General features: G+C 40.8%; 1 protein-coding gene across 2 annotated transcripts in view; it reads right to left on the bottom strand.

The window, feature by feature from the left end:
- znrf3 (zinc and ring finger 3) overlaps positions 1 to 24,166 on the bottom strand; it is a 77,007-nt gene that overhangs the window by 34,878 nt on the left and 17,963 nt on the right. For both annotated transcript variants that reach the window (XM_017306852.2, XM_008417857.3), the window contains exon 2: positions 854 to 976. In XM_017306852.2, coding sequence (XP_017162341.1) covers positions 854 to 976 — 123 coding nt within the window. The remainder of the gene's footprint in view (positions 1 to 853; positions 977 to 24,166) is intronic.

The following is a 24,166-nucleotide window of genomic DNA, read 5'->3' as shown; positions in this document are numbered from 1 at the left end:
GTGATGGTGATATTTAAGGAGCCATCAGAACGAACAAAAAAAAAGCTGAATTAGCTTCAACTTCAGCGCTAGGAATTGTGATTCCAGCAGCATTTCTGCTAAATAGTCAGAAGTTTAGAGCCTATTTGCCATTGTATTCTCGTAAACAGGTCATCTCGTATTTAAATTTTGTAAAACACCCGAATCTGTAAGTATTTGAATCTTAATATACATTGTTTTCCTTGATTCTGTGACAAATGACTCATGTAAAAGAATAATAAACTCTCATCAACCTCCTTCTGGTATTTATTATTTATCACTTATAAAAATGTATGACTAGATAGTAGGAAATTACTTCAATTAGATATGAAATATCTTCTTCATCAAAGTGGTCTGTTTGTGTTCATCTGTTCCTGGTCAATACTTTGTAAAACCGTCTTTTCCTACAAATACAACCATAAGTCCTTTGGAGTTTGTCTCTTTTACCTTTGCAGATCTAAAGTTTGAAATTCTGCTTTGTTAAATAACTGAAGGTCAGTTAATATACTTTGATCTAAAGCATCCTTTAAGGGAGGTCTTTCCTCAGATTTGCCTTCCGCATTGCCCTGTATCCAGCTGAAGCATGCCCACAGCATGATTCTGCCACAGCTGTGTTTCGCTGTGGAGGTATGGCATTCATGGTGATGGCCATCTGCAGTCGTAAAAAGTTTATGTTTGATGTTATCTGATCAGTTTGTTTAGGCAACTAACAATTTTTGAGATGTTGCTCTCTATTTTAGCTAGACATAGACCACAGCTGTAGCTTTGTTCTGTGTGGCGACTTGGTTTGTGGATTTTATTCTCCGATTCAGTTCAGAAAGAGTCTGTTCTTTACCTTTCCCAGGACCGTGAGGCAGCTGGGGTCCAGCTCCGGTTGCTCCAGCTTCACAACGCCGACCCAGCCGTACTCATAAAGGTCCTCCTCGTCATTGTTGTTGCATAGTCCCAAAGGATGCATCTGAAAAAGATGAAAGAAATGGGTAAGAAGTGCAACTTCCTTTGAATAATTGCCTTTTAAGTCTGAAGGTCTTTTCCATCACACTTCAATAAAACTGTTGTTCTGAAGTAAAGCACTAGCTTATAGCTGCACCGTTCTCCCTTGGATACTTGAGTCTGTTGAGAGAATATGCTAATTTGGCAATTCATAATCAACTGTTTTCCTAATGAAACAGAAGACCTTAATAGCATTTCACATCTCTGAAACCAATTACCGGCTCTAAAAGGTACACCAGGGTTTTCTACTGTAGCAAATAAGCTAAACGGGTTTTATTCACCTTCAGTTATTTGCAGAGGATGCAGATTTTTGTTGAAATTCTCAATCTTTGTCTACGTTACTGCTAGAAAGATTAATGTCGCTGTCATTTCCATTGCACCAGTGCATACGTGCAAAGACAGTAGAGATTACTCTGTATATCATTATGCTGTAAATAGTACAGAGATGTCTTATAGCACACCGAATGCAGAGTATCAAACTTTCCTCAGATGTTGTCTCATTACGTTTTCGGCTGCTGAATTGGCCCACTTCTCAGCCAGAAAGCTCTTTAGAGCCAGCACCAACACAGAGCCTAAGCAGCGGATTAAAGGTAAGAGGGTGGCAGACATCACAAACACCGACTGCTGCAGAGCAGCCTAGAACAGGAATGTAGGTGGCCTCTAGAATTTCAAACAAACAAAGGCATTCACTCCGACGCTCTTCATCACTTGTTCAACAATACAAAGATGCTGATATAGGTTAAAACATAATAATAACCTTAAACTTTTTCACATTTTAGAAACAGAAAACAGCTGGTCTCCCTTCCAGGAAATAATTCAAAACTGAACGCATTGTCTGAATTACCTGCAATAATAAGTAGGTCAGTAATGTAGACAGACAGCGACTGAATGTTAATTTTCATGTTGTTAGGAATTTAAAATTGTAATATAGTAGCTTAAATAATTGCTATGAGGGCACTTTCACAAAAAAAGGTCATTACTTGCAGTTTTAATTTGAGTGCTACATACAATCGGCATGTCAGAGAGGGATAATATACAAGCAGACAGAAGATAAATCGTTAAAGCTAATGGTATAATGAAACTTATTTTATTTCCCTTAAACTTACATATTTCTTAAATTTTAAAATTTCTGAAATTCTTGCAAAGCCCATCGTCTGACAGAAAAAAGAAAATCATTTACAAAATCACAGAGTCAAAAAAAGTAAAAGAACAAGAAGATGAGCAAGAAATTCAAGAAGAACAGAGGTCAACTGTGGCTGACGGCCGTTCACGAGGATGAAATGATGATGAGTTTAAACACGCCTGGATTAAAACTGTAGCCAAGCGGAGTCCCTAAATCCTTGAATCCTTTACCCGACCTGGCAACAGTGCAAAGACAGGCTCAAGCATTAGCATTAGAACTGGGCCAAGCTGACCCGCAGGCTACTTATCCTATTAACCCAGAGACCACGGCTCTCCAATCAGGGAGCTCCCAACTACTCTGGCCCCTGGGCCACTGCCGATGACCCAAGATACCCTTCTCTTGCATGTGACCCCTGACCTTTAAGCCCCACTTTACTGCGCTTGGAGCAGGTTAGCTGTGCAGTAGCCCAAATGGAAAGAAAGAGGCTAAAAACAAGGCTAAGGGGGTCACACGCCTGACCTGAAGTGTTTTTGGGGAGGCTTAAATGCAAATGAGATGGTCAACTGGTGAGTCATGAAGAAGCAGCTTCTCATTAAGGATGAAACCCAATACAGAGATCCGACAGAAGGCTGAAAATACAAGACAAAACGGAGGAAATACAAGTCTGATATGTTTTCTTTTGGATTTCTAAAATGGACCTAGGAAGAATAATAATAAAAAAGTCCTCTTTGAATCCTTTTCCTCCTCCTCAGCTCTCCCACACACAGACTAGATGGACAATGATGAAACATTAAAGAATGAGCTCAGATGTTCAGTTGCAAACCTTTGAGACAAACGGATCTGTCTTTCAACAGCACAAAGGAAAACATGAAAGATTTTTAAAAATTCAGGCTAAGCTCACAAAAAAACAAAAAAACCTTTCCACAACTCCACAGGATGCAGCCTTACATAGATTTACCGATCATTTCTTAAAGCTGCTTTAATGTTATGGGAAGAAACACAATTTTGACACATATTTCCAGAGTTCTTTTTTTTAAGTAGAAATCTAAAAGTGCACTATGAACATTACGGAGGCCACAATCCACCGTTTTTACATGGACACTGAAAGTCAACGACTTGATGGAATCTACTGAATGTCCTGAACTAGAAAATCTTTTCATCAACTTGAATAATAGAGTGAACTTCATGTCACTGTTTGATAATAAGGATCAAGTTAGAATGTATATAATCTATTTTATTGGGTTGAATTGATTGTTTTTGGTAAAGTGCTGTGAATTGTAAATGCAAAACCTGATGGATTGATAGATGAACTAATTGTCCATCTGTTTGTCATCCTCCATTCACCAGACAGACCAACATTTATGTCCTCCATATATCACTTTTTTTTTTACACTTTTCCCAGCATAGAAACTCTGAGTTATTCTGCTGCAAAACTAAAAACACAACATGCAGGTTTTGTTGGAATATTTTCTAAAGATGCTCTCTTTTTCCCCTGCGGCTGTAAGGAGTGTCAAACCTGAAGAAGTAAATATCCAGATTTCCTTCAAAACATTCAGATTTTTTACACAAAGCGTTTCTCTTCGCCTCTGCTTGCCAGCGTCTCCGTTTGAGCGGGGACCAGGAAGTGGAGCGCTGTTGGCTGTGTGATTGTGACCTCGCTCTCCTGCTTGGCTAACAGTTTGGTTGGCAGCGGGGAGCCCCGCCTGCACCCCTGGGCCCTGAACACTAGGCCATTGTGCAAGGGGCTCTTGCACTCCAAATGGGACAGTGTTGTTGTTGTGGACCATGTTGTTATTTTAGAGGCTGGCCATTGCGCCATTATCTCTGACCGCGCGGGGATTTTTCCTTTTTCTCAGATGTTGACGTAGGCGTTGATGGATGTGGGGATGGGAAGGAGCTCGGTTTGGAGGAGAGAATGGCGAGGGGTTGAAGTGGGTCACGCCTTCAAAAGATACACCAACGCATTTGTGAACCTGAACTCTGGACCGCCAAGTCAAACTCTGCCATCCCGGTCAGAAAACGTTGCTTTTCCTCTCAGCACCCAGGGTTGATGGGTGAGGGTGTCTGGCGCCCCCTTAGTGCCACGAGGAGGCAGATCTGTTCCTGCCCCCGTCTGTCCGGCCTCTGGGGGAAACTGCCTTTCACATGAATATCCTGTTACACAGCCCACACTCTCAATGAATCCCTGGCAGGGATTTAACCTCCACCTGTCAGTTAAGTTCACCACTCCCCTCCAACCATCCACCTGTGGTAAAAGTACTTGTGATACTTCTGTGCAATAGTCTTAAACCACTGTTTTGCTTCCAAGGAGCAAGACTTTTGCAATGTTTCAAGGCATTTTTCCCCAGGATTTCCTGGCCTCTTTGGCTTCTTTTTCCACAACTTTTGACCCTAAGCCTGTAAACTGATCAGTATTGATCTCTAGGTAAACTGGACTTGAAGAAATAAAAGCAGCTCTAACAACAGTACTCATTTGTATGATCCTGTTCTCCAATTCTCAATGGCCACACCAAATAGGGATTGGAGATATGGACTTAAAGTTTTATCACAACATTTTGTGATTAAAAAAAGTGCCAATATGAACAATTGATTACTTATTTTTCAGGTAACTGTATGTCTGTGACTGCATGGTACAGCAATGTTACCATGCAGAGCACAAATACTGCTCTTGAGAAACATTCCTATTTGAAATATAATTCTTTAGGACACCAGTCACAAACTAAACTGCACACAGTAAATACATTTAATCATATTTTCAATATTCAAATTTATTGATACTCTGAATACAAGGTGGAGAAAATGGCAAGAATAATCTGATTAGTATTGTGATTTATTGCGATAATGACAAATAAAAAATCATATGATAAATACAATAAAGGTCCATCGCTACCATCTAAAGCTGTTCTTTGATTGCGACATTTCTATCAACATTTGATCAACAGCCACTTCTACCTTTTCTCTCTCTCATCTCGCAAATCATTCGCCCCCCTCATGTATTTCCAAACCAGCCAACCTTTGCTGCTCTCACCACATTGTGTGCAGAAACTCTAATAATCTCCATTTGTTGTGCAGCTTCTTCTTTGAAGATCTTTATGAGTACATGAATATCCCTAGGACCAATAAAACTTTTCTTTCTGAAACAAAGCAGATACTTCAAAAAGATTACGGCCCCGTTTTGCTTCCAGCAGACGCAGCCAGGAAAACCCGTGGAGAACATGAATGTACAAATTTGCTGAATTGCATGCCTATTTAAGGCCAAACACTGGGAAAAACATGAGTGATGGTTTTGCATTTTTCGGCAGCTCATCTTCGTTTCAGCACAGCAAGACCTTAAAATGGAACATCAAAGGGAAGCGAGGGAAAGAAGTGAGTGGATCTAGAAGAGATGCTTCTAAAGCTTAGGAAATTTATACAAGTTATCTCACTAACATTTCAGCCAGATACACAAAGCAGAGGCTATTGTAACAATAAAACCTGCTTTGTTTTCTGCAGACAATTTATGCATGATCATCTTTGTAAAGTTTCTACAAATAATTAGCATTGGGGAACTCTTGCTCCTTTGCATCCTTTCTACATTTTGGGAGAGTTGCTGGCACCTATTTCACATGCACACACCATCTAGAAGAAGAAAAACCTGGGCAAGCAGCCATGGCTCACACCCACCTGCTTCCCCGGTGCCATGCATGTGTTTACACATCTCTCTGTTTGAGCACAGGCATGTGTAAGAGGTTAGCATGTTCAGCCTGAAATGCATCATGGCTGACCGAGGGGTAACCCAGTGGCATTTTTCCCTGACCGTCCTCTCGCCCTGAACTCAGTCACCCTCAGCCCCTTTTCCAGCCCTTCTCCAGTGCTCCTCCCCAGCCCTGCGCCACATCTGTCTCTGAGGAACCAGTGCTGTCAAACTGTCATTGTGTGCTCATTATTAGCGCCTCGATCCCTCATCCTTACACTAAGAGTCATGCTAAAAGGAAATAAAGGTAAAGTGGGAGTTGATTTGGCTGCTAAGGACAAAGAAAGAAAAATTCAACTTGTCCTGCTGTTTGAAGGAATGAAAAAAACCCGAATGTTCAGGTATGAATGCGGGCCTGGTTCGCTGGAAATTCAACCAGGGCACAACAAGGGAAATTCAACAGATTCTGAGATGCTGCTGATTAGAAGATGTAACACTTTCCTAAAGTCTCCTAAAACATCATTGTATTCCACCAATATTTTTTTTAAAAACCACCTTCAACCATTTTGTGCTTTCCTTTATCGTCTTGGAGGTTTTTCCCACCAAATTGTTGTCCATTCTTTGTGCATTGGCACAACTTACTGAGCAGTGAGTGGGGAAAAACCTTAGGATATCCAAGGTATAGCTAAAGCTGCGGTATGCAACGTTTAAAAAAATATATACGGTTTTAGCACATTTGTTGAAACTGTCACCATGTCGTGACGGTGTAATATGAGACAGATAATCTGTGAAAGAATCAAGCTCCTCCACCTTCTCCCTGAGCTGCTATTCATGTCTGAAGAAATGCAACGCTCCCGATCAAAAACAACCAATCAGAACCAAGAAGAGGGTCTAAGTTAGTAAATTCAACTTATAATTAGTCTTGAATATAAATGTAAGGACTTTATGCTATGAAATTTTGAGACTCTGAAACAGGAAAGAAACCTGTTCTTCAATTACCCCAAACTATCGATGGATTCATCTGATGGAGCCTCAGGCTGACTGACAACATTTCACCAAAGGCAAATGATAAAAAGGCTAAACCGGATGCATCGATACACCCTGACAAATTTATTTCTGTTTTGTCAGATTAGGTCTGATTAGGACTGAGTAAAATGTAACATTATGCATATACATATTATGATGCTGTAGGCGAGCAGTGTGAATCAGTGACCTAGGCTGCACAATCTAAACCCAACAACAAGCTGCTGGGTCACCAGGAAATAGCCAGATCCCCTGCCATCCTTCGCCCTGAAGGGTTGCCATGGAGGGATGCGTCATCCTATAACAAATGGGCTGGTGCTTAACTCCAGAATCTCTACTGGAAATGTTCCTGCACACAGACACACTAGGTCAAGGTAGGACGGATACGGGTGACTTTCAGTTTAGATCTTCAAATTCAGGGAATGGGGCTTAAAAAAAGAAACTTGTTTCAAATTGTACAAACTTAAAAAAAGAAGAAAAAAAAAAGAAAAAAAGTATATTTCTTGTTTTTGCCTTTGTCTAGGTCAAACTATGTGAACTCCAACAGGAAGTTTGAGCCAGAAAATTACCCAAAAATCAGGCCATCTGTGAGGCTAAGCTGTGTTAGCCAAACGATGCTGTTGGGTCAAGTTGAGATGAGGATTTAGAGGAAGCGAATTAATATACAGTTACTAATCTTAATAAACGATAAAAATTCCTGATTATGGGTTTGAATTTCTAAACCATTCCAGCCTTACTTATCTTCCCAAATAGGTTCAGACAGCAAACAGAATGAGCAAAACCCCTTCATGAGTCTTTACAAGGAAGAACACACTTAACAGCGTTCCTTTGCATGGTGCATATACACACACGCCTTCCAATATCATTCATTCAGGCACTCTTTACCCCCTTCTTGATTGCTCTCTGGCTCTTTTTCCCAGCACTAGAAATAACTTCAAAGAGTGCTGGTAGCCTTGAGGAGAGGGGGATCGGGATCCGGTTGCAGCGGAGCAGCTGGGAGGGCCCTACAGGTGGGGCTGGCACTCCTCCTCCTGTAACACTATCAGGGATCCCTCTGCTTCTCCTCTCACATAAAGACTTCCTCCCTTTTGTCTTCTCCACTGGGGCCAAAAGGAACAATCAGCCAAGGTAGTCATGCATCCAACATTTAGAATAAACCAACTAAAAGCTTGACTATTTGTTATGCAACAATGAAGGAGCTAAACTGATCAATGAAAAAATAAAAATAAAAGTCCCACGGAAATATCAAGTGTAAACCCTGAATAAGTGCTTCAAAGAAGTCCCCCTATGGCTGCATGTCCTCCCCGCCCACTGCATGCCCCCTGCTTAACCTTCCCTGAAAATCACCTCTATTGCATCTTCATAGCAACGGGCAAAGCAAACAAGTGTCATGGTTTCAGTATGAACTGGGGATGCTGGCAGAGGACACCCAATATCATGTAAATGTCCCGATATGTAGCACAAGTCAGTGGGGCTGACAGCTTTAACACTGAGCAGGACGCCGAGCTTGTGACTCTATTAACTCTCTGCAAGTGCATCCTGAAACCGTCAATGGCCTGCATGCGTGTGTGTGTGTGTGTGTGCGCGCGCATACACACACTCAGAAGTCTTTCTGGTGTCAATTTCAGCTCTTCAGGCTTCAAAACCTAGAATGACACGAACAAAGGAAGGGCCGACAAAGTTCAGGGGTCAACGTTGGGCAGGATGCCACCATTTTAGAGAGGGGGGAGGGTGGAAACAACTGCACCGGCTTCTGAAGGGATCATCACAGCACCACTTTACAAAGAATCAAGCTGGCAGGATGGAAGTGCTTCATTTCAGCTTATATTCAGGTAATCTAAAGTATTAAAAGTGCCTGCATTTTCCAAAATGTCGTTTCTGTGGTTTAAATTAATTTTACTGAGCTTAATTGAGTTATTTAGCCCAGGTATATGGAGAAAAGAGCAGTGCAACCTCCTCCCTCCCCCTACTTTGTTCGCTACATGCAGATTTCCCTGAGACAAACTCAGCTGAAAATTTCCTGATCCTTATATTCTAAAATAAATAAAATACATTTTGAAAAAAATAACACTGTGTGAAAACTAACAGCCACACTTAGGACTAGCATTGTGTAGTGCTCAGCTCGAAAAGCTACAATACACACGTCTGTTAACCAGCAGACTGCAAACTAGCTACATCAGCAGATTGCTCCACTAATAGACTTAGGAGCAGATAAAAAAAAGGTTATATTCTATGTTATACTAATTTAACTAATGTAAAGCTCTGTTAACTTTAATTTTTTATAACTAAGAAATGTTGGATCCAGTTGCTGTAAATTAATTTGTCCTCTCTTTCCACCTTTTCTTTCCATTTTTTAAATGTACTATTTTAACATGAATACCATAAGACTATGGTACTTCATTCAAGGATATTAAACCATAAAAATACTTCCAGCCCATGGTTAATTTCGTAAGAGCAGCTATAAATGTGAACACCTGCATAAATTCTTTGTCAGCATAAAGGCGGAAATGTGAATTAATTAGCATGACTAACAATGTCAGAAGAAGAGGGACATCTGCTGAAAACTGGGTGCACGTGTTTTTCTCTACATTTTTATCACAAGCTTTTAACTTGAAAGATGCTTCTGGCACTACATGTTCCTTGCAAACCAAAAACATTCACTAAAACCTCTAAAAGGCCAGTAAGGTGCCTAAAAGCAAAAATCGTGCAGTCAGTGATGACACAAAATCGTGCCTTTTCTTGTCAAATTTCGAAGCTACGTTCAAAGGCTTCCCCCGCTTCGGCTCAAGCTACTCATCTTTGACCCGCCACCATAAAACAAAAGTCAATGTCACTACTTAATGAGCTATGATTAATGCTGCTGAAGCCCAGCGGGTGAGGACGGACGGAGGCCGGAGGGCGCACATACCTGCCACAGTCCGCCCGCTCTGTGTGTGGGTGCGTGCGTGCGTTCGAGGGCTGAGGGGGTTGAGGTTGCTAAAAGTGGACGGACGGGAGGATTGCAGTCATCAACACCTTGGCTCTGAGTGGCCTTTGAAGTCAGGCGGCATCTTTGATGGCCCCAGCCATGAAGGAATGCTGCTTGCCCTCCCTCCCCACCCCTTAAAGCCCCCAGCGCTGTGGAATGCAGTGCAAGCTGCTGCTGCTGCTCGATCTGCTGGAATGGGATTAGACCATGTTGCCCCTTCCTCCCCTCCTCCTCCTCTTCCTCCTTCTTCTCTATCCGACCCTGCCCTCTCGAGAGGACAACATGGCGGCAAGGTAGTCCCAGAAGAAGTGTAAGGTAACAGCCTTATTTGGATGCGAGTTAGAAAACATAGTACTTCTAACAACCCCAGGCGAAGCAAACAAGGTTTGACTTTAAAGTGCAATACAACCCATACCTGGAGAATTTACAAGAGATGCCGCTTGGGACTGGCTCTCGAGGCTTTTGAACACTTTCCATGTCCTAGTGCAAAACCATTTGACATTGTGCATTTGCCAGCATTATTTTTTTTCAGCTGCATCACAACACTCGACTTGTCTGTCTACACAGTAATGCCCAGCATGTCCCACTGCAACAAAACATAATGTTATCATATTTTGGTATGACATCGACAAGTTTCAGGTCATTAGAAATAATACAAACTAACTTAGAAGTAACTTTTCAGCAAGAAATACGAGCTTTAAGTCAATTCCTTAATGCTGACAAAGTACTAGCAAAGAAGTACTTTTTCATCAAAGTACAATTTCAAAAAGTACAGGCAGTTTATTTCACTTATGACTAGTACTAGTTCATCTGCGTTAAGGAAGTATTGACCTAGACATGCATCTATATCTTGCTGAAAAGTTACTTTTAATCAGTTTTGTCTTATTTCAAGTGTGCAAAGATATTTTCAGTAGAAACTAGACCACAATACTTGGTATGATTTTAGTATTGCTTGTCAAATATGCATCCAAAACAAAAGCTCAAGTCATGAAAAGTAACTTTTCACAAACAAAAAAACAACGAAATACTGCCAAATGTTCGATTTTCCAACCTGAAAAACAACGAATATCTTCCATTAATTAAAAAAATATATATTCTTTTTGGACCATATTTCCTTTTCAAATATGGTTATGTCTGATTCAAAAGAATATCTAGTCCTGCTGAGGGATCGAACAGCTGAGAACACATCTGCTGCGCTCAGCTCATCAATGCTGCAAATGTGCGTTAAAACCATCCACACCACAGTGGAAAATTGCTTTGTGATGCGTTTGAACTTAAGTGAAAAATCTGGCTTTTTCTTCAATACGGATATTTGTCCTTTAGATCAGTTCATCCCAGACATGTTGGATCACTTCAGGCCAGCCCAGCATCCAAGTCTGGCACACAATCAAAAGCTGCACCTAAACCAGAGGCTTTGAGATATTATTAAAGGGGATGGAAACACTTCAGATGACCATTTGCCAAACATGCACAGAAGCCCCGGCGCATCAAAGAGACGAGCCCGACATGAAATCAGAGTGACCGTGGACTCTCCCACAGCGTGTTGGGGGTGTGTGTGTGTGTGTGTATGCGTGTGTGTGTATGCGTGTGTGTGTGTGTGTGTGTGTGTGTGAGTGTGTGACAGTTACAGCAGGAGATGAGTGTTGTAATCCAGCCGCTCTCAGAGGGGAGACAGACGGGGCTTTCTTCAAAAGGTCAGGTTCATTTTGTCCTCTCACACACTTAACTTGGTGACTGACCTTCCTCACGACAACTGCACAAACAAGCCGTTTTGGCCAGGCATGCCGGTGTCTGTCAGGCCAACCTGAAGACCGGCTACAACCGCAATCGCTGCCTGTTTGCAGAGGATTGTTACTGCCTGCCAGTCGGAGCTGAGAGGAATGCGAGCTGGTCTTACAGTGCATGTACATGTTCACACACCTAAATGAAATGTGTACACAGACTGAGGGGTTCAGGCAGTAAAAGCTACTCCCCTTCCTCCCATATCGGCTCCTCTGTGGACACGGAGCCCTGGGAGAGGGAAGCAAGGTGGAGCGGCACTCAGCATTAGGGCTGGTTTCAGGTTTCTCCTGCCTCTGACTTGTTTTCTTTAGGAAACACTTACTGGAGCACCGACTACATCTGAGGAAGCGCTCACCTACATCACTTCCGGGTCAACCGGCCGAGGTCACGCTGCAATAAGATCAGGGGGCTGAAGAGTGGGGAACCGGAGAGCGTTTAAAATACATGTGGAATGTTTTAAGTGTCTCCAGCGATTACCTTTGTGATTTCATTTAAAATGTTGTGACGTTTAAGGAAAACAAAAATCAATCAGTGGTTTAAAAGGGGAGTTTACGAGTTGATATTCCTTGTGAAAACCAACAATGTCTCAGAGTCAGTCCTTAACCTTCGTCTTTCTGCATTCCTCTGCTTCCTTAATCGATGTTTTGGACAACCTGAAGGAGTGGGGGGTCTCTGGAGAAGAGCAAGATCCAGGAGCTCAAGACTTCCTAAGCAGCTAATGATATTCCACAGGAAAGAAGAACACAAATAAACAAAACAAGGACCAAAATGTAGAGTTAAACATGGAATATGGAGCGTCATCGATCAGTTTTATTCTGGCATTTCAAAAGGAAAGAACATGATGAGAAGAACAGGAAGATATCTGGACACACTCTAAACTGATAATTGCTTGAAAAAAAAAAGACCGTTTCTTTTGCCCTCTGTCACACAAAAACTTTCCAATAAGTTTTGTTCATTTAGACATAGCTAAGCAAAACCTTAGTCGTGCTGCCATAATATCTTTAAAAAGAGGCACATTTCTCTTCACAACCATTCAAATCAAGCCATACTGGGCTCTTTCAAATTCTCCTGACATAAATGTTGACATGCTAACTGAGGCTGAATTTACTAATATGTCCACTGATGGAAGGATCAGCAGATGTCCTTAAATATTTCCACATGCAGATAATGGTCATCTTTGTGTAACAACAGAATCAGAATTGTCTGGAAATTACCCACCATCATTCCAGATTGTTGGGCAGCAACAATTGCCAAGACTCGGTGATGTAATACAACAACATCTCTATGTCAAATAAAAACAATATACAACGGTTGACCTTTCTTCTAGTTTTTTATCCAAATTTTTACACAGAGAGCTGTTATTTGCTGTACTGGTTTATTCAACAGAGCAGTAAATGAAATGTTCACATTTCCTGGGTCATCATTTCAATGTGTAGAACATGTGTGCTCTACGTATTTTTTGTGCAGTACCTGCAAACTCATTTTATATATTTATCGTATTTTCATGAAACAAATTTGAAAACATATTTTCATCTCCAAAGTACTTCCACACAACCAGTGGTTGTACTTTTTCCCTACTGTCTATGCTAACAGTAATGAAACCTTCCTTTCTCCAATGCCAGAGTATCTAAAACGTCATGATAAAATAAGTCAACTGGACACAACCTTTTCTAGACACCACACCATCTAAGCTTTGCTTTAAAGCCAAAGCTGTGTAATTTTATGATATTTCTCACCTGAAGACTCCATTTGAGGCCCATTTTCAAAGCCTTCACAGGAGTGAGAGACAGGAATTGTGCTCAAGGCATCAAGATGGATCAGTGAGCAGGTTTTCCACACCTCTGAACTTGAAAGCAGCGGTCATCTCTGCATGTGTTTTCTGAGCCTCTCCCTGTGCTTATTCTGACCAGTGATCAGGTTAGACAAGTCCCTCTATTCAAAGCTACACAGCAATAGCGATATCCCCAAAGAGAGGGAGGAGGTGGAGGAGAAGAAGGGAGAAAAATCCTATCTGAGAGATTAACTCGCAGCACCCAACCGAGCCACTGCCGGGTTCACTGGCTCGCTCAGTCCTATCTTACCCACCAGCCTCTTGTTCTAAACCAAAGCATGTCTTTGATAGTCGACTAGAAGGAATCTGGAGGCGTTACAGGTTTCTTTTGTGCGTTTTGCTGTGTACGCCAAGGCTGGGATTTCTTTTCTTCACCCCCCTCCCTCCTCCTCTTTTTTTTTTCTTTCCCCTCATCCTTCATCTCCTGCTCCCCTTCCCCCACTTCAAACATCAAAATCAGTGAATCATAAATCTTCTTTGATTGTGTTTTTGGTTACCATCATAAACTTTTGTGTTGTTTGAATTGTAAGTTTCTGACTTGTGTGCTTCAAAGCGGGACGATCTGGGTGTTGACCAACGGTGGAGACCACTTAAAGAGTTTAAAGACTTGGATGAGGGGTGGAATTTTGGACAGAAGACAAGTGGGGGTAGTTGGGGCTGGGTGGGTGAGGTTTGACTCCCCTTGGAGATTTTCTTAAACCCATTACATCAGCTTTTTTCTGCTTCACGGGCTCCAAGTCCAGGGCTTTTGTGAGGGTAGAAAATGACCTAAATTGACATTCAGAGAGGTTGTGGCTGGTTAATTGTGGCCAAGCATTTATGGCATAAATAAAGCAAGCTTCCAGAAGCCGTCACCTTTAAGTCTTTTATGAATTCCTTTTAAGCATGGCCTCCAATAAATGCAATGTTGTCATGCCTGAAATAACTCACTTCTCAATAAAACCTTTCAGATCCCAAAAGAAAAGAGAATGTCATCATAACTATAATGAGATGCAATAAAGAAATCAGAAAATGAAGACATAAACACCAATTTGGCTTAAAATTAAACTGTTAAAGTGTTTGCAAGATTTGTGGGGCAAACACTTAGAACAATGATATAATCAACTAAAAACGGTTATTAAACTTATTCGGCCACAGTCCATTTCCATTACAATGCAAACTTTTACAAAAACATTCACATTGGAAGCACATAAATGTGGGATTTCTTGTTATTGAAGTACTGAAATTTCATACAGTATCTGATCAAAAATGTTGGTATGTTTGCCTTTACTTATTAAACACTTTCAGATTTCGATATAACGAAGTCTGAATCGTCATACCGAGACTTCAGGATAGGGTTGACTCAACCTTTGTAGCCATTACAACTTCAATACAATATCTCATGCCTACAAGATTCAGAATAACAGTGGATCCCTGTCTACTCTCATGGTTTGGTATTCACAGATTTTTTTGTGGAACGCAACTCCCAATTTTTTGTGAACATTTCTCTATTCATGGAAACCTGTGGATGCCAGGATGATTTCCACCATGCGTATCAATTCATATTAGTGTATATATGGTGTTTTAACAATCAAAATACGTAGTTCTAAGCATTTCTACAGAGTTTTCAAGTATTCGTGGATTTTAGCTATGTCCCCTGTAAATACCGGGTTCCAATGTAGTGCTAAAGGGAATATTTGACTATTCTACCATGTAAACATTTGTAGTGTCAATCAATAATGTTCTGGCATTGAATTCTTCACTCTAACTCATTCCAAAAATGCACTATTGGGCACCAACGTCTTTGTATGTTGCAGCATTAAGAATTAGTTTTACGGAAACTAAGCAACTGTCTGCTGAAAAACAACCAGGTACCCATATCTTCCATCCACCAAACTTTACATTACTGTTCTCCCAATAAGCTGACCAAGCCAAAACAAAGCAATCAGTCTGCAAGGAAGAGAAACGCGCTCCATTAATACGTTACCATTAATTACCTCCTTGAGGTAATTGAGTCTGTAGGCACCGTTAGACCCTTAAAACTGTAGACCATCAGATTTACCAAAGTTACTGTTTTCTCAACTTTCACTTTGTTAGGATCCCTCAAATAGTTTTCCATGGAATATTTAGTAACTTATGGTGCAGTCTGTTATGGAGCCAAGCTCCTGAAAATGAACCATTTCTTCATAAATGTATCAGTAAATTGCATGCCTAGCTGCTCGTTTTAGACACATACGGCCTTCAGAAGTGATAAGAAAACCCGAGTTCAATGATTTGTGTAGGTGTCTAAACTTTTAGACCAAAAAAATTTCCATTAAGAGCAATAAATGTAGATCGTTTCCAAACAATAGTGATTTCAATCTTAATGGAAATAATTGTCATTATTACTTTTTTTTAATAATCAAGCAGCTCTAAGTGGCGCATCGCGTCAAAGCATGGAGGCTTTTTGGACTAATAAGATCAAAAGAAGTTGACATTTATAGAAAACATGAGCCTTCCTCCTAAACAAAATGGTGTGCAGAATCAATGGAAAAGTGTTAAATAGGAAAAGTGTGAAATAAGAAATGATGCGGCAGTATTTCTAAGCTCTACCCACACATTCTAATCAAAAGGCTTCACAATAGCTGGCTTTAAAAAAAAAAAAAAAGGATGAAAAATCAAAAGAGGCCACTCGCTGATGTGAGCAAACTGATCAGCTGCGTATAGGCTGTCAAAAGCTAGAAGGAATGTCAAAAGAACCACTGATCTCTCTTTTTCTCCCCTAAAGTGATCAAACACTGGTCCATTCCCTGGAGGAGGTCAAACAAAAGGGAGTGAGAGAAAGTAAACGGGAGCTTTGGAGCGCCATAGGAAGCCGGCCACCAGCAGCATAACCAAGCAGCTAGCACAAAAACAGCACACTGTCTCCCCAGCTTTCTTTAAGTTCAGCAGTGAGATGGAAAAAGAGGAAGAGTAGGCCAAGTAGGAAAATAGTGGCTGCAGTCAAACAGTGTGGGGTAAGGTCTCAATAGGGCCTGGTTACCCCGGTGAGGAGAACTCAGAGCTGCAACAATGTCCACATCAACTGTCCGGCTTTGGGCCAGGCCCCGCAGAGGTGCGTCTCAGCGAGCCTGGAGGTCAGCTGCGAGGACAAAAGAAAAATGGAGCTGGGATTTACAGAGCTGCAGCTTTAGGTGCGCGCACAAGCTCGACATGAAGCACTCTTTCAATTATTTCAAGACACCGAGGACCAGCTTTTCCTTAATTATGTGCATGGTTGCACAACTGTTACACAACTGGTGCTGTTAAATCTGTAGATGCTAAAAATACAATGTTTCACAAGTCTTTTTTAAGTGCCGTTTTTGAAATACTGACAGTTACAGAGTGATAAGAAGCTCCCCAGTTTGGTGCTTTAAGTCAAGGCAACAAAGCAATTCTAAATGCTCAGAGCAATCAAAACACAACAACAGACCATGAAACAAGCGTGGTTTTACATCTTGTCAAACGGCGTCAAACTCATCAAGCACAGTAATCAAATACACATCAAATGTATTAATCAGTGTTCCAGCTGTTTTTAGTCAACTCTAATAAAGTGAGTTTTTAGCCTTGATTTAAAAAGGAACTCAGTTTTTCTTTTTTTTCAGTTTTCTGGACAGATTTGTGGTGCATAAAAACTGAATGCTGCTTTTCCATGTTTAGTTCTGGGGATGCAGAATAGACTTGAACTAGAAGACCAGAGTGGTCTGGACTACAACAGATATTTAATGTATTTTGTTGCTAAGCCACCTAGTGATTTCTAAACTAAAACAACAAAGAAGCTCAGTAGATGACATAAAACACACAGACAAGATTTTAGCTCCATTTTGGAGACAACCAAGAAATCACATTTATACATTTTCTGCTTTGTGAAACTGCTTTTGTTAGAGTAGTCCATACATTCTGGTTTATGGTTTCCTAATTCTAAGACGGTTCCCATGTCATAAAAGCAGAGGAAATGCTCCATTTTGGTGGTTTTACTAAAACTGTCTATAAAGTCTAAACATTTTAGACTGTAATCAAAACTGGACCAATAGGAAGCTGCAATGCAGACATTAACTTTAGCATTGTAAGTGACTTATCCGCTCACATGCTCATGAAACAGTTTTTAACAGAGCATCTCTGCTAAATATTGACCTAAACCCCAGGCAGGGGTTGATATAAAACACACAGACAAGATTTTAGCTCCATTTTGTTTTATTACAGAGAGGCAGAAAGCTTAAAGCAGAGGAATATTATTTTGGTTGTTCTCTGAAAAAAAAAACCTTAATGCGCATTTTTATAACAGCTCAGTTGCACTAACTATTGTTTGTATTTGAAATTTCACAACATATTAAAACATCTGTCCCATTTTTGATTTCTGCAGACTGATCCCACAAACTAGCAACTACAAAGATCTTTTATTTCCAATTCAATTTTCCATAAAGATCCAGCCACACCTCCTTCTGGCTTCTTGATAAACAATGTGCACACAAACTTTTTACGCACTCTCACTGTCCCTCGATGTACGCCAATAAAAATGGGGGTGGGGCTGCAGCGGCGATCGAACAAACAGAGTTCTTGGACCTCAGCCGAGCGGCGCTTTTGCCAAGGGGCACAGCAGAGAGACAAGGAAAGAGAAAAAAGGTTGAGGAGGTGACGAGGGGTGGCAGTGCGAGCATTAAGGTTGCTTTAATAGGAATTTAAAACACAGCAAGATGCAAATGTGAGATCTGGTGAAGGTGGTCAAAAATGGAGACGTGAGCAGGTAGGTGGAACCAAGAGAAGGTATTCACAACATCAGAGTCACGTTAGTGCCACGATTTTTATTTTTTCCCAAACTACACTGCTCATCCTTGAAAAAGGAAGCAAAATGGATCTGCAAGTGGCTTTCGGTCGTCACCTCAGGGCGTCATGAACAGAAGGTCTGGGCGTGGATCCATGTCATCCGACCACCGAGTATTAACCCACACCACCGCCTGGGGGTAAAGTCTGTGGATTTCATACATTCCAGTGTTGGAGGGCATTCACTTCATTCTGCCATTCAAGTGGTTTTGATTTTTGGTGCCATAAAGAAATTTGCTGTGTCTGTACATAACTGTATTTTACAATAAAAAACCCCAAACAGTTTTAATTAAATATAGGCAGCAGTTATCGTCAAAGAAAAGAACTTGGTTACGCACACACACCCCCTCCCCTCAAAAGTTTAAGTTTGTTCTTTGGTGTGACAGAACTTTTCTATTTTCACAGCAGGGGCAAAATAAATGGTATACACGAGGGCCACAGACAGAAAAGCAAGTTCTAATTGGTGTGGAAATAATTCCATTACCATATAGCTATCACATAAAGGATTATTTGTTCTTTTGATCACCCCAGAGAGCGTTTATGAAGTCACTGTGGGATAAGCCTGGGCTCAGGGGCAAGGCCAGCCACTAGAATTCCTCCGAACATTTGTTTAGCAGCAGGCCAAGTGCAGAGCGGTGCACAAATGCAGTATTGTTCCTCCCGTTCTCACTGGCTGCATTGCCAGAGGTAGGAGTCGGCGGAGACCGAACGAGAGACGAGAGGAAAGCAGAAGAGAAGGAGAGCAGAGGGTTGGGGAAGAGGCAGACCCAGGGGACAACTGCCGCTCAAGAGTTAAACTTCAAACCTGCTTCACACACAAACACACACACATACGAGCATTTCCTGTTAGGAACGACCACGGCGCGCTTTGAAAAGGTAATGAGCAACATCTAAAAAGAGCGGGCTGTTTCACAGTTGAGAAAACAGGAACTTTCTTTACCCTCAATTTCCAAACTTCCAACGTCAAGTTGAACATTTTCAGCTGAAGACCATCTGTTCCCTATGTGCATTTAGAGATATTTGGAGGCTCATTCATCTCAGGAATTTTCTCAACTTCTGACAAAACAGGTGTTAATCTTTTTTTCTAGACTTATTAAATGTCAAGACAAAAACCAGACTAAAATAAGTCAGAAAAAAAAGAGATAGCCAAAACCTTAGAGGCCTAAACATAGATGTGCAAGAATATTTGACAGTGTAATATGCAATATATCTGAATTAGTCTGGCAAAAAAGGCAAAAAATAAAACAAGTGACGTTGGGCAGTTTGTGCTAAGATTTCATTAAATTTTATGTTAAATGATGACAATAGTTGCAGTATTTTTATCCCTTAAGATTGAAAAACCTACAGTTGAGAAAATTTGCACATTTCCAGCTTCGTCACCTCAGTCTGGTGACAGACTAATTCAGTATGTAAGTGCTAACAAGCAGCACTGACTAGACTTTCAGCAGATCACAGGAAAGCCAAACGTATTGCAGCAAAGTAGCTCTATTTTGATCATTTTTACCTTTCAAAAATAAATGTTTTACATTTTAATGGACTTTAGTGTCCTTTGATGTCTTATATGTAAAAGAAAAGGTATGCAGATTTTATTTAATGTCGTCTTGAACTTACAATATTTTTGCCAGGGCATCCTTGAAAATGAAATTAAAAGTTCTGAACAAATGAAAAACAAGTAGTTGTTCAAGAAATATACAAGTAACCAGGGGTGAAAGTTGTTTTAAACTCTTGGGGGTACTATGACAAAAGTATATATATATTTTGCTTCTTTGTGTGCTTTAGTTTCTGTGCTGATGAATTTTTTTGCGAAGCGATAAAAGCTGGTAGTTCTTGAATTGTTACAGAATGGAGCTGTATTTCCTCCCTCAGCCCACTGGCTGCAATGTTGACACCTTGAGATGCCATGAGACCTAAATTCTGAACATTATGGCATGGAGTGCATCCCAGTTTTCCATGTCTGGTATATAACTGTTCATTTTAGCTTTTAAACTGGTTCTATTGATCCTGTGTCCAGACAGAGGGATAATCAGTAGCCCAGCATCATGACCTGTTTGTTCTGAAGATCCTGCAGCTTCCACTTCTCTTCCTAACATGGCGCCTCCTCATCCTGACTCTCATACTGACAGGAGGAAACACAGAGCTCTGTTGGGTTAAAAGCACATCTTCTGAAGTTGGGATATTTTTCCTCCAACAGGTTCCAGAGGAATCACCTCAAACCAGATGTTGGACTGGATTTTATTTCAATGTTATTTGTGAATGTTAGAACCTCATTTTCAACAGTGGAGCTATAAAGGTTGAAAAAGGTTATTATTTTGGAGAAAATCTCATCAACATGAATGTTTTCACTAAAGAAGAAGCAAAAAAATTTTTGATAGAGGAAAAATGTCTCAGACTCTGAGCTCAAAGCAAGATGCCAGAGAGCAATAAAACTATTATTTTTAAATTAGACAGGTTTTCAAGCTTGATATTTATTTTTGCGATCATTAATAAGCCTCTCATGAACACAGCGGTGGTTGATTAATTAATTTTAAACTCCTGATCTGCTCGTTATTTTGGTAATGGAACCGAAGCGCACAGAATTGTGCAACACCTTGTTGAAACAATAATTACTGAGATTATTATTTTTGTTGGGTCATTAATTTGAACACGTTTTGTTGATTTTTTTTTTTGCTGTTCTTTAATAAAGTTATGAACGTTTTTATAAGCCAGTCAGAGGAGGACGTGCTGGTCTCAGCCTCCTGGTGGCGTTCAGTTTGTCACCTAATGCCGAGATCGACGTGTTGCAGCCCTGCTCTAGTAAAGCACGAAGAGTTAAGAAACAATATGAAATGGGGGGGGAAAGCTATTTAATAACTGATTAAGTCGTGTTTTGGATTGTTCTTGAAAAACTAATCAGTCACGGCTGATTTGTGGGTGAACTCACGGCTGCACAGTGAACCCAATGATTCTTTACAGCTGACAGCCGCTCCTCTCTCTTGCAGGTACTGTGGACCCCCGCTAAATCTTTTAGGGGTACTCAGTACCCGACCGTACCCCCTTACTTTCACCCCTGCAAGTAACTACTATTTTAGTAACACTAACTAAGCATACCAATCCCAACTATGAAATGCTAAATTCTGTATTTCTTTCTCTTTATTTTAAAATAAATGTCTGTTTTCAAAAATGGCATGGTGTTGCTTCTATTTCCAATATATATTAGCAGTAACAGCTCTCAGAACTTCAATGTTGTTCTCATATATCCTAGTATCAGTTATTAAAGGTAAAAATGGGCCAAAAGCACAAACACCAGTTTGGAGAACATTAATAAAATTTTGCTTTTCTCAATTTCTTTTAAACTGGACCTGGTAAATAAATATGAGACGAAAAGGCAAAGACAAAGGATCAATGAGAGGCATTTCCAACTCTGACCCTTCTCATTGTGACTTGACACTTTAAGTATGATACCTACTTCTACACATCCAATGATAATGCATACTAAAAAGAGAATGAGTGGACATTCAGACAGCGTGGTAAGTCTGGCCTATTTTTGCATATGAAATTCCACTACAGCTATGGGTCAGGACCTCTGGGTCCTTAGGAAAGAATGTGTGACTTGAAACGGGAGACCAGAAGGGCTGCTTGCATCCCAATGGCTTTCCAGCTGGGAGGACAGCATTCAGATCAAAGAGGCTCTGTGACTCTTCAAGATGGGCAGTTGGGACAGACGGCAAGGGCATGTGAAGGGCCTGGGAGAGCGCTCGCTCTTCGTGCATCACGTGTGAAGGCCCCATGCTCCGCTTAGACTGTATATGGCTCCTCTGCATCTTGTTAACTAGACTCGGCCTTGGCCATTCAGGCTCCCATCAGTCTGCTGAGGCTTGAGCCAAACAGTTTCTCTTGGCCATCAATGTGGTACTAGAGCAGGATGGTGCTCTTGTGATGAAGAAAGTGGAAAGTTTTGTTGGAATGTCAGCTGCAACCTGATTTGCGTGATGCTGAAATTCAGCACATTTTTTTCTGTCTTTTTGCCTCGACATACTGAAACAATATAACCATCTTTGCTATGGATGTTGTTACTGGATCTGAACTGGTGGATCATATGGTTGTTGAAAGACAGTTGGAAAGCACAAAACTAGGACTGGATGAAAAGGCTGGAAAACGTATCACAATATAAGCATATCACATCAGTCAATATTGATAATTATTGATTGTTTTTTTGTTATAAATATCTGAAATAGTCAAAATGATGCTGTGAACTTTCCCGTTTTCCCTTCACACCTTTGTTTTACTTTTAAGCAGTTATGAGGCACGGTGACTAAACCTTACACTGTGCAAGTTACTCAACAGGCAGTTGCTAGGTAACCAAAGAAAGAGTGAGTTGCTAGGTAACCAAAGAGTGAGTGAGTTAGTCGAGGCCTCTAACCTGTGAGAGGTGGAGTTGTTAAAGCCTTTCCATCTGCCTACATCCCCCAGAATGCTGTGCGGTTCAGTGAAATTATTGAGCATTATCTATTAATATCGACGTGTCCATCACATTATTGACATATTGTTATTGAGTTATTTGCCAGCCATCCATCATCTTCAACTTATCTGAGGTTAGTTTGAGGAAGTAAGTAGTTCAAAAGGAAAACAAGCTACAGTTGCTAACTTATTCTTTAAGATAGCAATATGTTTGTGGTATAGAAGGAAAAACTTAAAGCTCTGGTTCTGCTCTTTTTGGAAGAAAACTTTCAAAGAGAGGAATAATCAGATGACCAAACCACCTGCTTAAAACCCATTTTGAGGTGTTGAACCAGTGGCTCTAATCTTAATCTCCCTATGGAAAAAATCCCTCACCTCATCTTTAATGCAGAGGAAGCTCATTTTGACTGTTTCGATTCAGGATCTCATTCTTTGTTTCATCTAATAACCACAGGCAAGGGTTGGAAAGTAGACGGGCTGGTAAGAAACTGCTTTACTGCAGACAAGGTCCCAAGCTGTCTATAAATCCACATTTTCATCTGACCATCACTCATGACCCAGAAACCAACTCAAGTCAACTTGATTTGTATCGCACATTTTAGCAACAAGGCAGTTCAAAGTGTACAAATACAAATAATGGCATACAAAATGTATTAATTAGGTGTTATAATCTGTAAGTGACCAGAATCCATAATATGTGGAAAAAATTAGCAGACTGTCAACAATATCCATGGGAGGTTCAGTACACTCGACCTTTTACTATAATTCGACTATCCATGCAAAGCTACAACGTTGTTAAAGACATGCTACATCGAGTTTCACGGCTTTTGATTCACAGGCAGGATTCTTCTGAACACGAGATCGAAGCAAACGTTTCAAAAGTGTAGAAGTTGTACAGTCTGTCTGAAAACTTAGCACCCTGACCTACACCTCCAGCATAGATGCTGCACCCAGGCACATCTTCAGGACACTGCTTATTTTGGCAGGTTTACAACAAGGTAAGAAATTATAAAAATATTTACCAGCACCTATTACTGATCTCTCGATACATCCATGTAAAAACACAATGGAGAATACAACTGGTCCTGTGGACTCTCAGCTGCCATCTAGACCTGTGTGTATTAGTGTAACAAGTATGTCACAATAATAAGAACTGAGAACAGAGAGCCTTTTGTAGGGAAAACCATGATGACCAGCATCCCCTGTCAGGCTTCTGCCCCTATGGGAGAGATGAAGTCTCCAGAGCTCCAGCACCTTAGTCTGCCAGCCAGTCAGGTCTCAGCCTGGAGAAACCTGTCAACACTACCACAGAGGCCTCTATTCATCCCCACAAAGACAAAGCCAAAAGTGTACAAGCAGCCATCCAAGGAATCCCAAGCATCCAGATATCCACCAGCGATATCGTTTTAGGCTTTTGTGAGGCTGTGTTTTAGTTTGGTCGCTGCTCAATCCCTTCATCCCTGCTCTCCTTCTTTATCTGTTGATCGTTTTGTTACAAAA

Source organism: Poecilia reticulata, chromosome 9, assembly GCF_904066995.2.
Source record: "Poecilia reticulata chromosome 9, P_reticulata-male-v2, whole genome shotgun sequence".
In the NCBI taxonomy this organism is placed as follows: Eukaryota; Metazoa; Chordata; class Actinopteri; order Cyprinodontiformes; family Poeciliidae; genus Poecilia; species Poecilia reticulata.
Note: the sequence above shows the minus strand (reverse complement) of the source record. Positions and strands in the feature narration are given on the sequence as shown.